The 15,294-nt window shown below is 42.4% G+C and overlaps 1 protein-coding gene across 2 annotated transcripts in view; it reads left to right on the plus strand.

Moving 5' to 3' along the window:
* map1aa (microtubule-associated protein 1Aa) overlaps positions 1-14,394 on the plus strand; it is a 27,962-nt gene extending 13,568 nt beyond the window's left edge. For both annotated transcript variants that reach the window (XM_019867273.1, XM_019867274.1), the window contains 5 exons: positions 3,517-3,599; positions 5,599-5,739; positions 5,834-12,722; positions 12,800-13,014; positions 14,112-14,394. In XM_019867273.1, coding sequence (XP_019722832.1) covers positions 3,517-3,599; positions 5,599-5,739; positions 5,834-12,722; positions 12,800-13,014; positions 14,112-14,267 — 7,484 coding nt within the window. In that variant the 3' untranslated portion in view covers positions 14,268-14,394. The remainder of the gene's footprint in view (positions 1-3,516; positions 3,600-5,598; positions 5,740-5,833; positions 12,723-12,799; positions 13,015-14,111) is intronic.
* Positions 14,395-15,294: the final 900 nt, after the last annotated feature.

Consider the following 15,294-nt stretch of genomic DNA (forward strand, 5'->3'; position numbering starts at 1 on the left):
TATATATATATATATAAACTGTCAAAGATGTTAAAAATACTTGCACAGTGGCACTCTATACTCAAGTACTGTATAAATGTAAAAAAAGATGAAAGTTAAAAGTCAAAGTAATGATTTGACTTCTATACTTGAGTATATGCAAAAGAGCCGAGACCGATAAATACTCCGTCCGTCCGTCCGTTTTCCTATCCGCTTTATCCTCACAAGGGTCGCCGGGGTGGGGGTTCTGGAGCCTATCCCAGCCATCTTCGGGCAGCAGGCGGAGGACACCCTGAACCGGTTGCCAGCCAATCGCAGGGCACACACAGAACAACCATTCAAGCTCACACTCACACCGAGGGACAATTTAGAGTGTTCAATCAGCCTGCCATGCATGTTTTTGGAATGTGGGAGGAAACCGGAGTACCCGGAGAAAACCCACGCTTGGGGAGAACATGCAAACTCCATACAAGAAGGCCGCAGCTGGAATTGAACCCGGTATCTCCGCACTGTGAGGTCAACGCACTAACCACTGGACCACTTGGCCGTCCACTGATAAGTACTGAAATACAAAAGTGAAAAGTATAAATGACTTTTTTTTAATGAGCAATACCTGTTGACAACTTCAGCTTTAGAAATTATTTGAGCCGTGATTGGTCGTTACCTAAGCCCTGAGCAACTGTGATGTCATTTTCAGTTGACAGAAAGTGGCAAAAACCTGAGTTTATTTTAAAATAAAATGAATCGCCGTTCTGTTGTGGGGTTTTTTGCCGTTACCTTTAATTAGTGTAGGTTTATTTACAGAAAAGTAAGCATCGTAATGAAATGGAAATCACCTTTTTTCATATCCGATTGTACAATTTAAAAAAAAGCACTATGATCGCTTTGTGTCACCGATATGCACCGCGTCGGTCAAAAAATATATCTTCACACCCCTATAAAGCATTAAAAATCATTGTTTTAATTGGTTGCTACTTGTATGAATGTGTTAAAAAACATGCAAAATGAACACAATTATGAGCAGTCATTAAAATTATACATTGGCCACAACCTTTATACCGATATGAGCATTCCATCACTATTTAATCAACCACTCACAGTGTACATCAGTTTTTGCCTATATTATTAAGGTCTGCTGACATTTTGAGCGCAAAACAGTAACTTATATCATCCATTCTCTGTGCATTGAACTTCTAGAGAGAATTTTTAGGCATTGTTTGTTTGTTTGTTTATTGTTTATTGAACATATATAAAACATACAATAACATGACAAAATGCAAACAAAAATTATGAAAGTAAAATAAAAGTAAAAGTAAGTAATACAAACATCATCACAGTTATATGTTCAAAGGAGTAGGAAGAAGTATACAACTTATCTAGTCCTACCCCTTTTTGAGCAATAATGTATATTGATCATTTCCAATACCAAAGAAAAGGAAGAAATCTAAATTTCATCAAATACTTTTACCCTTTTGTGTACTATGCTTATCTATTGATACACCTTTTGGTTTGTATATATGTATCATTATTCTTTCTACTTTTTATATCAAATGACTCATATTCATTATATATACCACATTTCTTGAATACATTCAATAAGTTGTTCAAAATCCAGAACAAGAACAAACCATAGTATTACTATATTTTATAAGTACCAGTATATAAAATTTATCTTCTTAACTTTGTTTTATGTAGTTTTTTTGTACTAATCTTTTGAATTTGTTTTTGAACTCGTCCAAAGATTTACTCATTTTCAGATCCATCTCAAGCTTATTCCACAGATTAACTCCTATTACTGATACACATCTTTGCTTGATGTTTGTTCTTGTTCTGGATTTTTTGTATTGATTAATACCTCTTAGATTATAACAACTATCTCTGATTTCAAAAAGCTTCTGGATATTTTGACAAAGGAGATTGTTATGTACTTTATACATTAATTGGGCAATTTTGAAGTCAACCAGGTCATAGAATTTCATTGGATTTGATTTGATGAATAGTGGATTTGTGGGTTCGATATATTTAGACCAATTGATTATTCTGATTGCTTTTTTCTGTAGTTTTAAGACAGGGAGTGTGTTTGATTTACAGGCGTTACCCCATATTTCCACACAGTAGGTCATATATGGGAGTAATAATGAGAAATATAATGTGTACAAGGAACTCATATTCAACACATCCTTAGTTTTATGGAGTATCCCGATGGTTTTGGATATTTTCCTTTTAACATTATCAATATGTGGCTTCCAGGATAGTTTGGTGTCTATTACGAGTCCAATAAACTTATTTTCATAAACTCTTTCTATTTCAATTGAATTTATCTTTATTTTAACTTGGTCTTTAATAGGTCTCGTACCAAAAATAACTAACTTAGTTTTTGTTAAATTTAAAGATAGTTTATTTCTGTCGAACCAGTTTTTTAATTTGGTTAATTCATTTTCCACAGTTTTCAGGAGTTGTTCCATATTTTTTCCACAGCAGTAGAAGGTTGTATCATCAGCGAATAGGACACATTTGAATTGTTTTGTAACACTACAGATGTCATTTATATATAGAATGAATAATTTTGGTCCAAGCACTGATCCCTGTGGCACTCCATTGAGTGTTATTATCAGCTGTCAAATCTTGCACTCAAAAGTAATTAGCTGGTTGACAGTACAGTGGTTCCTCTACTTACGAAATTAATTGGTTCTGAAAGAAATCTCAACTAGAAAATTTTGTAAGTCGAGACACGTTTTCCATGTAAATGCCCTAATCCGTTTCAAGCCCCGCAAGATCCTGACATAAATTTTTATGAAGCATAAAAATGCATCAAAATATGTAACAAATACATGTTACAATTAGATTATTGCACAATAAATGAGAGTTGTGCATAATGTAAAAAACAAAGAACAGTCAAGAATAAAAATGATGATAACTTATAACTGCGTCCTCATCCTTTTTTGCCCTCTGTAGTTCATCTTAGAAGTGTTTTTTGCCTGCCGTTTTGTAAAGAACTGATCCAAGGACGTTTGCTTTTGTCGAGTTTTAACAATCCTTCGAAAATGTCCAAGGCAAACATCAGCATAGTGAGCGATCGCCCGACTGGTGAACACCTTTTCTGGGTGATTCACATTGACATAAAACTATCGGAACACCTCATGGCCCGAGGAGCGAATGACAAGGACGCTGCATAGATACATATTTATCTATATACACACATACTGATAGGGTAGAGGTCCCTGTTAGCCAATGGGATGCCAGGAAGATGCTAGGTAATAGCCAATGGTAGAGCGGCTATAAGTATATTGCGTTCAGGAAACTCGGAGCTGTGAGGAGTAGCCCATACTGTATTTTTACCTTTCGTATCTTGAAATTTCTTTCGTAACAAGAGGCAATATTTTCCTGTTGAGGCGTTTCGTAACTTGAAAAATTTGTATGAAGAGACGTTCGTAAGTAGAGGCACCACTGTATTTATAGTGACTTTCAACTATTCCCATGACAGTTAGATACCTTTTTTCGACAACATGTTCAACTTTTTCTGTGTGTTCACTTTAGGCCAGAGGATTCTCCAATATCAGAGTGACATCCTTGAGACAGTGGTATTGGTTAACCCATCAGAAGATGCTGTTTCTTCAGAGGTGAGCCATACCTGTGCAAGACATTATTGACCCGTTGTAGCTACGTCACGTGATTACGTGAGTGCACCATGACGTCCGTCAAAAGTTAATGCCTGCGCAATATTAATAGGCGGAAAAGGGAGCGATTTAGCAACTTAGAGACGGTATAAATTAATTTTTGCCCATCTCGACATGACATCCACCACTTCAACTGTCTGCTGTGTTCACTGCTTTAATCAAATTGCCGACTTTACTGGAATTCACAGAGCACGACCTTTATCCAGAGATGGGCAATCTGTCCATGATAGGGAACGGTTCATCCGTCCGTCCGTGGGATTGAACGGTCCGTCCGTCCCGGACAGACACCCATGTTTGGGACGGAGGGCTAGAATTTTTTTTTTAAAAGGATAGATTAAGTAAGGACGGAAGTGAGTTTTCGTGCATCCATTTACTCGTCCCTAACCGGGTTACGTATGTTGTGCCGGGAAGCAAAATAACAAGTACAGAGCGTAGCCAATCACTAGTTAAGAAAGCGGCGGGGTTGTATTTCTCTTCGTGCCCGCCCACCATGCTGATGGCTCGGATTTCTCAAATGTAAAAAATTATTATTATTTTATTTGATCATAGTAGCTATTTTTGTGTTATGAAATACTAATGTTGAGTTGCTTATCACTAAGACATTAAAAATATTAAGAAACAGTGATGTCAATTTTGTTTGATTCATGGCCAGTCTTATATGCAACAGCCAATCACGGCATTAGTAAAAATAAGGTTTGGTACGCAGGCGTATACGCGATAAATAAGTCAATGTTTGTATGCGAGAGTCCGGCATATTTTTCAAAGTTCGGCATTGTGTAATGTTGCAAGACATGTTATGTGTTTTGTATTTTATGGATGACGCACTTCTCTCGTGAAGTGACATAAGCTTTGACATAAGAGGAAAACACCCATCACACACATCACAAAATTTCCGACACTTTATATATTTACAGTCATTTTGTCCTCATTGCTACAAATGTTCGACTGGGCGATAATTCAAGCTAAAAAAAAAGTTTGCAACAAAAGATGGCCGTCCATTGGCTTTTCAGCAGTGAGGGGCCAGTTGTTTGTCAATTGATCTGTAAGTCCGTGGACTTTGTCCCCCACTTTCTTCTTTTTTTGCTGATGTTCAGATTGACTGATCTCCCATGCAATGTGATGCTGCCATCCAGCAGTGGAAAAAATGGCCGCCAACCTTGAAAGTGGAGACGCGCCAGACTATCCGCTTCTGCTCCCAGTTGAAAAAAAACAGTTTGACGAATTCACTCGTCAAAGGCAGTGGGAATTACCTTTTTCTTTTACAAATGTATTCGCAATGGGCAGTAAAGAATATGCCTGTTGGAAAAAAGTGTGTTTTGAGAATGTGATGAGAGTCAGGGTCTCTGATATGAGGTGGCAGAGTGTTCTTTAGGTCGAGGGCTGAGTGATTGAAAGCTCATGACCCCAGTGTGATCAAACGGACAGGAGGTGGAACAAGTTAAACAGAGGAGGATAACCTATAAGAACAGACGGATCTGTTCACGTGGTGGAGGTTGGTGAGATATTGAGGGTTCAGTGATGGCATTGAATGTGAGAAGGAGGAGGATCTTCTATGACATGCTGTGTGCAGCCAGTGAAGTTGCCAAAGGACAAGCGTGATGCGACTTCTGTGAGGGAATCGTATCAAAATGCGGGCAGTTTTGTGGACAAAGGGGTCCTCGGATAAATCCCATGTCTTGTCTCTGATTTGTGAGTGTGAGCCAACTACTTTGGGGTGTAATAAGTGATTTGAGGTTTCTTTTCAGACAATGGTCTATTTTTAGTGACATAAAAAAGACCACTGTCTAAAAAAAAAGAACCCTTTGACCTATTTCTGCTAATAAAATGACAAGATGAACGTCATAGCGCTACTTTGGGGTGTGATAATCCATTTTATGGATATGTAATGTTTATGGTTTAAATTTAGCGAGGTTATTGTGAAATTCCTGTTCACTTTACACAGGTCCATTCTCTGATCACCGACTTGGCTGGAAATAAACTGCTGATACTGAGTGGACAGAGCTCTGACCAGGGAGGTGACATCCTACTGCAAGGTGGGGCCTTTACCTGGCAACACTTCTCTGGTATCATCTCCAACACTCAAGTAGGTGGAGCATGACTTTTTTTCTCTTGACTTTGTAGTGATAATAGAAATTTTTTTAAGACTATGTCTTTTGCCTCAACGGACATGTTTCTAGGTGGTATCAGTCCTTTCCCAGGCCTCTCTAGAGCAGCCACCAAGGCTTACTGTTTCCTGTCAAGGAGACGGGGGCTGGAGCTCCTTGGGCCAAAGCCAGGAGCAGAATCTGTTTCAAAATATCCTGGAATACCGCTTGAACCCTGAACCTCACCTTCCTGACATGGAAGGAGTGACAACATTTGCAGAGTATGTCTCAGAGACAGTCGATGTGCCCTCGCCCTTTGAACTTCTAGAACCTCCAACGTCTGGAGGATTCCTGAAACTTTCCAAACCTTGCTGCTACATCTTTCCTGGAGGAAGAGGAGACTCTGCTTTGTTTGCTGTCAACGGGTTTAACATCCTGGTGGATGGCGGGTCTGACAAAAAGTCTTGCTTCTGGAAGCTGGTTCGGCACCTAGACAGGATTGACTCTGTTCTTCTTACCCATATTGGGGCAGACAACCTTCCTGGCATCAATGGATTGTTTCAGAGAAAGATTGCAGAGCAGGAGGAGGAGGGCAACCAGGGATCTGGTTCAAGCAGCAGTGGTGAGTCAATGAAGAACCTAATATCCCCGGAGCTTGGGATCGTATTTTTGAACGTCCCAGAGAAGCTTCGCATGCCAGAGTCCACTCTAAAAGTGAAAAGAAGCATTGAGGAAGCATCTCTGACACTACAGTACCTCAATCAGCTCGGTATCACACCCGAACCGCTTCACAGGGCAGTGAGCAACACCATTGAACCCATCACACTCTTTCATAAACTTGGAGTGGGAAAGTTAGACATGTATGTGCTAAACCCAGTCAAGGAGAGCAAAGAAATGCAGTTTCTTATGCAAAAATGGGCTGGGAATAGCAAAGCCAAGACTGGCATTCTGATGTCTAATGGAAAAGAAGGAGAAATATCTGTTCCCTATTTGACATCAGTTACTGCTCTTTTTGTTTGGATCCCTCACCGCCCCACAGAAAAGATAGTCAGGGTGCTCTTTCCTGGAAATGCACCACAGAATAAAATCTTTGAGGGCCTTGAGAAATTAAAACACCTTGACTTTCTGAGATATCCAGTAGCTACTCAAAAAGACTTATCATCTGGTCCGCCGTTGCCCATCATCAAACAGACTAAAATGAAATCAAGAACTGACAGCAAAGAGAGTCTCAAAGCGTCACCGAAACCAAACTCAAAAATAGTGAAGAAAGAAGATGTTGGACAGGAAGAAGATTTCAAGAGTGAAACTACTAAAGAGAATAAAGTGGAAAAGAAAGAGGAGAAAAAAATGAAAAGTCAAAGTCTGAAGGCCACAAAACAACAGAAAAATAGCGAGGTTGCCCCAGTAACAGGAAAGTTTGAGAAGAAGACAATACCGAAGGAAAAAAGTCTCAAAATGGACAAAGTATCTCGAATGGATGAAAAGAGAGACAAGGAGAAGAAGGAAATTAAGAAAGACAAAGTAAAAAAGGATGAAAATATAAGAAAAGAGGAGAAGGAAAAGAAAGAGCTCAAAAAGAAGGACATAAGTAAGCCAGAATTGAGAAAAATTATGAAACCTGACCTCAAGCCACTCACCCCTGAAGTGAGAAAAACTTTACACAAAGTCAAGACTCAGACTAAAACCAAGACAGAAAAAGAAACAACGGGTAAGGATCATGCAAATGGGAAAAAGCTCATTCCAGAGAACCTCCGCGAAGAGGTTGCAGCAGCAGCTCTTGCAGACAGGTCTATTGCATCTTCCCCTGAGGACCTTACTGAGGACTTTGAGGCTCTGAAAAGAGAAGAGCTATCTGAACCCAAGACTGAGGCTATCCAGATATCTGAGGTGTCACTTCACAAAGACACTAAAGTTTCGACGTCATTTTCTCCTGAAGACAAAATGACATCATTTTGTACTAATACAGAGACCGTTTCATCCAGGTTCCCGGAAAAAACAGATGAACACGAGACGGACAAGACAACTTCAGAACAGATTAAATCCCCGCAAAAGGAAAATTCAAACAGTGGTATTTCCACGAAATATGAAGACAAGACGCTTGAGGATTATGGCAAATATTCTGCAAAAGGTGACCTAAAAGACATATCAAAGAAGAGTGATAGCTCAGAGGATGATGATGATGTAATTGAAAAAGCTGAGCTTGAAGGCACAGAAGATGATGCATTTATCAAGTATAAAACACAGGAGATCAAAAATGAAAGCACTGGAAAAGAATTGGAAAACAGACCAATCGCACAGTTTACCTCATCCACTGCAGCACTACCTGGACAAGGAGCAGTAGCGTCGGCCTCAGAGCCGTTTTCCTTTATCCAAGATGAAACCATCCCTGCTTATTCTGAGACCGAACAGACCATCTCTGATGAGGAGATCCACGACGATACAGAAGAGAGAATGACACAATTACGATGTAGTGATGTCCCGAGAACCTTTGACTCCGTGCACAGTTTGAAAGAAATGAAACGCTCTGCTGTGTCTGATGTCGTGGATGTCAAAACCAAAGCCCCCATGGGAGGTCAGGAGCCTGAGATTCCATCTTACCCCACTGTTGTTACAGCTCCTCTTGCAGAGGAGGAACACATATCGTCTGCCACATCCATCACCGAATATGACAAGATGTCTTCATTTGCCACATCTGTAGCTGAAGACCAGTCCATAGCATCCATTACAGCCCCTCAAAATGAGGACGTTGGAAGGAACTCCCTCCTTCTCGACACCATCAATAATGCACCGTCTCATCCAGAAGGCACCCAAGGAAAGGACTATCTCCATTCCGCCGGGACCATTTCACCCACTTCCTCTCTGGAAGATGACAAATGTTTTAAGTCTCCTTCCTCTGATGAGTACCAACCCAGCATCCATGAGATGGAGAGTGATGCCAAGGCCGATCCTGTTCATGATGAAGATGATGATGAGGAAGAGGAGGATGAGGATCAGACTCCAAATGTTGACATACCACTGGGTAAACTCCAAGAAGGCTACGAACATGCAGCATCCGTGCTCCTTAGGGAGAAAGAGAACTCCCGCTCTCCCACTCTTTCTCCTTCTGTCTTCTCTGACAAGCAGCCCTCACCCACTCAGGCTGCCAACGAAAAAATGTCTCCGTCGAGCATAGGTGGGTTCACGGTCAGCACCGAAATACAACCTGCATCGGCAGCTCTACCTCTCGCCACTGGTTTGGAGTCCCCTTTTAGGCAAGACAGTGATGACAGATGTCCAAGTCCTGATGACAGCACCGTGAAACTGGCTTCACCCACACAGTCGGTGCCGACGAGCAGTGACTACTCTCCAGCAGAGGAAAAGCTCTTCAAGACAGAAGAGCAGGCAGCAGTGACCAATTTGAAATGCGACACTCACAAAGTGGAGAAGTCAGTCACTATTTCTGATAATACATCCTTCATTGGATTGACAGGTGACAAAACAGCATTTGAAACATCAGAAGAATCTGAAGAGGACAGTGTGGATGAAGATGACTATTATATGAAGAAGGATCTTCAACCAGCTGTTAAGGCTAAACTTATGGAGGCAAAAGAAGGATGCTTCCTGGATGATGACTTAAATGAGGCAAAGACTTCCAAGGTACAGACAGACATTGAAACCTTAGAAAAATCCCCAAGTGTAGATGAGAAACCTAAGACTCCAATTATAGCCTTGGATGAGCATGAAACAATTCAATTCCCGACTGGATTAGAATCAAGGTTCTCTCCAACAGATCCAAGCAAGTCAGAAAAGTGTCATGAAACTGCTGACATTTCAGATATGTCTTTCAAAGGGCCCGAGAAAAGTGTTCAATTTCGGATGTGTGATTTCCCAGAGAAGGAGAGCAAAGAGAAAGCCATCTATATCAGACAAGACACACCTTATGTGCATGGCAAAACATTCTCTTACAGTGACATTTATGACAGCAAACCAAGTTCCGTGGAATCCGATTCATTTCATCAGGAGTCGTTCGATAAGGTGGAGAAAGATATTTCGAGGGATGTCATGGGTTTGCCGCCAAACCCTGTAACAGCAAGAGACAAGATGTCAGAGAAGGATGAATTCACAGTCTCATATGGAAAAGAAGCTTCCACTGCATTGTGGCATGACTCTATGATCACTTCAGATGCTCAATCGTCGGTCAAAGGGGCCAAAGAACCTGAGCCATTTCAATACACAGGAAGTCGGTTTCCTTCAGTGGCAGACAGGCCTGAAGCATCTTCGACTCTTTTATCATCTGAAAAGAATCCCTCGTCTTTTCCAGTGCAACCCAACCTCCCAAAAGCACCAACCTGTTCCTCAATGACAGAGTTCAATGTCACCAAAGCCGCCGGTCCTGATGGTAGCAATCAAGGCGCATGTTTGGAGATTGATATGCGGAAACTGACAGCGAGGGATGAGGAAGATTACGATGATGATGAGGTTGATGATGAAGATGAGGAGGAGGAAGATGAAGATGATAAAAGTGCTATTGATTCTGACATGGAGAAAGGTGCCAAAGAGAAGTCTGAGAAGGAAGTAAAACGTCCTGCAAGTGAAACGTTTAGCTCAGAAAAGCCCGAATTGATGGTTTCCCTGGCTGGATATGGTTTTAACAGTCAGGGGAAGCCTGCTGTGGAAGAAAACATCTCTGGCTTACTCACCAAGGTCGCAGATGAAGATGTGGAAGACTCCACATTCTTGAGTGGAAAGTCAAACGGTGGGTCAACAGGTTGCTCTGGCTACTCCCCAGAGTTACACCTGGATGGATGGGAACATAAGAAATCACTTTTACCAAGTCAGACCACGGACAAAGGTAAAGAGGACATTACCTTGAAGTTGACAGAGAGAAATTTTTACCAGAATGATGGAGATGATCTTGATGTCGACAAACGTCAGTCCCCAGATCACCTAAACAAGAAATCGCCGGACACGAGCTTTCAGTACACGACCACTGCTGCTCCTGGGTACTCCTCTTCCTCCGCTTATAGCTACTCCTCCTCTACTTCAGGCTCCTTCTCGACAAGCCGTCAGCTCGGAGAAGATCTGGGAACACCTGCCACAGCCGAGCCACTGTTTGAGTACTCCTCCTTTAAAGAAGAACAGCCCCCGGTTCTAGACTCTCCCTTCCCCACGTTAACTGGCACCAAAGATGATTATCTTGAAGTGTCTGAGAAACAGATGACCGGTGCAACCACAGCGGAGTCCACCTCCAGCTTAGCCCACTTTTCACCCCTCAGCCCATTTGAGGAAGTGAAACCCTTCCCTTTGCAGTCATCCATTGCTTCTGCTGAAGACAAAAAGGAACACACATCTTCTCTCGGCGGTTTTATGGATAAACGCCCACAATCAGACTGCTTCTATAAGCCTGAGTGGTCTGAGGTCTCAACACTGGACTCTGCAAGAGGCTTTGGGGACTCACCAACTATGCCCTCTCAAGAAACAGCACTCTCAAAAGAGGCAGCCAGCGCTGCTCTTTTCGGTGTCACTTCTTCACCACGGCCAGACACTGAAGGAAAACATTACTTTGAGGAGACCGACAGCAGTGAAGAAGAGAATGAGGGAGATTATATGCAGGACATGACTCGTACCCCAGCCTCCAGTGGGCTCACGGGTACCTTGGCATTTTGTGACAAGTCTGTTTTCTCAGTTGAAGGTGAAAAGACAAGCAGTGCTCTCCCCGATGTTCTTGGCTCCTACATGTCGTCAGCGCTTCAAGCCAGCAAGCCGGACAAAACCAATGGGACCACAGAAGTCAGCGCAAGTACAACCCTCCTTGCTGGCGCTGCAGCGACTAGCGCAGTTGCAGGCACGGCTAGGACGGAGTCCAGAGAGGGTGCCGGAGGCTACAGGAGCTCATATGAATGGGAAATGTCCAAGCCTCAGATAGGGAGGATGCCCGGCGACTCTCCTCCCCATTATCGTCATGATGATGAGTTTGAAGAGGAGTGTGAAATGGAGCCAGAGCACCCAGTACGCCCACTTTCACTCTCATCAACTAATCAGCCATTTCACTCTCCCTTCTATGCTGATGAGTGCAGCCAAGAAGGGCAGGATGATGATGATGAGGAGGAGGAGGATGAAGTTGACAGCGATCAGGATATTGCTGGGAAAGTACCCAAGGGAGCAGCCTCTCCATATGCAGGCCACACCTCTCCAGGATATTCATCCTGTGAGTACAAACAACATAAAACCGACCTTTCACCTTCATTTATCAACCCATGCATGCAGCAGCTGTGCAGTGATGAAGATGACGAGGATCAAGGACAGCAAAGTGACCAGTCGCAGGAGGGAGACGAACATGACATGTCAGTTAAGAGAAGGGCTCACAAGCAGCCCCACCATCATCAGACCCACAGCAGCTCCTTCCATCAAGCCGGTGGCATGTCAGCACAGTTGGGTCCAGCGACAGAGGAAACACCGCCGACTTCGATCAGCGAGTCCATCGCCTCTCAGTCAGACTCTGAAGTGCCTCCACGGACAGAAGAGTACCCGTCAGTTGTTGGCGAAGGCAATATTGATTCAGATGAGGATGCAGACTATTTGCCTATCGACAAAATATCTGCCACAGGGGAAGGCAGTCAGCCCTCTGCCTCCTGGAAGAGCCACGATCCAGTTCCCGCATCTCAAAAGGACCCTTACCCCCACCCTCCTCGCCCTGATGTCTGCATGGTGGATCCTGACTCTTTGGCTAATGCCCCGGTTAAAAAAGAGCTGAAAGCTAAAGGGCTGAAAAAAGCATCTGGGAAAACAAAATCAGCATCCCCAGCCAGGCGCAAACGGTCCCCCCTGCCTGTCAGACAGACGTCCTCTCCTCGCAGTGCGTCATTGAAAAAGAAGGAAGCGGACAAGAGTTCACGCATGTCTCGCTTGTCGGATGGACAAGGCTCAAAGGATGATGATCTTTCAAGGTCAAGCTACAACCCTGGCAAGGTGCTGACTAATAGCGGTAGCAAAAGCAGTTTGGGTAAGCTAATCATAACGCAAGCTCTAAAAAAGTACCGACTTTTGATGATTTACTTTGCCTTTCTTGTGATCTACCAGGCTCTCAGAAGGCAGGTTCGACAGCTCCTATTTATGTCGACATGGCCTACATTCCCAACCACTGCAGCGCCAAGAATACAGATCAAGAATTTTTCAAACGTATCCGCTCTGCATACTATGTGGTGAGCGGGAACGATGCTCCAAGTGGTGAACCAAGCCGAGCGGTTCTCGATGCACTGCTGGATGGCAAAGCTCAGTGGGGTTCAAATCTGCAGGTACATTTTAAGTACTGCGTTGTTTTGCCTTTAGTGTAACTTCTATTTCATCTTAATGTATTTTCCGCACTATAAGGCGCACCTAAAAGCATTCTATTTTCCCAAAAGCCGACAGTGCGCTTGATAATCCGATGTTGTTGAACTGTGGATGTGTTTTTTTTTTGTTGTTTGTTTTTGTTGAATCAATTGTCTTCATAACTTTTGTCTCTGATTTATTGTTTTGGTATGCCATATCTATTCATATTTTTCATGTCGGTGTTCGTGACCAGTTCTCATGACTTGCCAGTGAATAAACCCTGTATTTTTATGGACTTCGTCTCGTGCTTCATGCTGCATCCTGAGGGAGATACATATGAATCAATATTTTGATTTCTTCGACGTAGTATTTTAAGTTTTGTAAGTATTTAAGTTCTGTAAAGCACTTTGTTACAGTTGCAGCGGTTGTGAAGGCTCTATATAAATAAAGCTTTATTGTGTGGTATTGTATTGTATCCCCTTAGCGTCTCTCCATCTAGTGGATGCATGGCGCAACTGCAGCCAGGGCTCGATAGATAGAAAGCTGTATTGTATTCCCTTTAGCGTAACTCCATCTAGTGGATGCTAAATGGAACCGGAGCCACTATTCTATGCGCCTTGTAATGCGGTGAGCCCAATATATGAAAGCACTTTTAAAATAGGCCACTCATCGAAGATGCGATTTATAATCCGAAGCGCTTTATAGTGCAAGAAATATGGTTCATTAATCTCTAAGTATTTGACATCGTTGACAAAAAGCATGTTTGGGGTCTTGTTTGTTCAGACTGCCATCCCCAAACAGACTTTTTTCATATCCATCTTGGGTCATTTTATTTATTAATTTTTTAATTAAAGTGTGAAGTCTGTCATATACTTATGTGTGAAACTAGGTTAAAGATCACTGTTAATATCACTTCTCCTTTTAATTTAAGGGAGTCCATCCTCAGAATTGAAGGCTGAACCTCTGATTTTTTTGTGTATTTTTCACTCATTGCACTGATTCAGTATATTTGTTCTCAAGTTAAGACAGTTTCAGTTTTGCCCCCATCAGATGTAACATCTCCTGATGCTTTTGTATTCAGGTGACGCTGATTCCGACCCATGACACAGAAGTGACTCGCGAGTGGTACCAGCAGACACACGAGCGTCAGCAGGAGCTCAACATCATGGTCCTGGCCTCCAGCAGCACTGTCGTCATGCAGGATGAATCTTTCCCCGCCTGCAAGATTGAGTTCTAGGCATGCTGTGGCACGCCGAGCCTCCATAACGTTGTTTCGTCTTTCAAGCATCATTAATGTCTTTTTGTCCCTTTTGTGGTAACTTTACAGAAGTACTGAATACAAATTTTCTTTTTTCAATTATTCATGAAGCTTGTTGTGGCAGTCACAGCAATCTATTTGAGACTCAGTTACCGTACACTTGTTTTTAAAGAATAGAAAAGCCAAAAAGGCAGTTTCTGCAAAGAATCGCTTCGTTGCTATTCCTTCAAATGGTATGAATATAAGTCCACTTTAAGGCCAATACTAATTGCTGTCCTCCTCAGTATCTGTTTTAAAGTTCTTTTTGCAGTGTAGCTGATCGCATTGAAACATTGTGCCGGTAGAAAATGACTATTGTGATCAGTTTCCTAACTTTGATGACGGTTCCAGTGTTTGAACTTTGTGCCTCCGATTGACATCGTGAAATAGAGAATATTCAAGTAGGGGCCGCCGTGTCCTTTCAGTGTCTCGCCAATATATTTGCTGTAGCATAGGAAAGGTTTTTCTTCAAATTTCCATACGGTTGTGAACTATTTCTAGGATGAAAATAACCTGTTACATTTAGAATTGATGTGGATTTGACCAATAATTTCTGCGCATTTTTTTCCCCCCCTGTAGTCTTTGAGGTTTGTTTTCCATTTAAATATGGTTGATATGCTCTTGCGGAAAAAAAAAAAAAACAGTCAGATGTGCTGTCCGAAGAAACGGTTGACCAATCCTTGACACTCTGTCTTTATGAGTGCATTTGAAGGAAGATGTTAAACTTCATATCAGCCGCTGCATCTTTTTTCCAAAGCCGTGTCCAGGGATGAGGAATGTCCGACAAAAGAGAGGTTGTGTTGCACACTGGACAAGACGTGGGCTGGCGTTATTAGTGAGAGAGGTGAGACACATGTGCCTTTTAGTCCTGATGTGCTGGGAGAGGGCAAGGATGGAAATGAATGTGTATTTGTTGTTGAGAATGGACATGAGCAGTTGCATAGTGATTGAGGATTTGACGAGCTCG

The sequence above is a fragment of the Hippocampus comes genome, unplaced genomic scaffold, assembly GCF_001891065.2.
Source record: "Hippocampus comes isolate QL1 unplaced genomic scaffold, H_comes_QL1_v1.1 scaffold2, whole genome shotgun sequence".
NCBI lineage: Eukaryota > Metazoa > Chordata > Actinopteri > Syngnathiformes > Syngnathidae > Hippocampus > Hippocampus comes.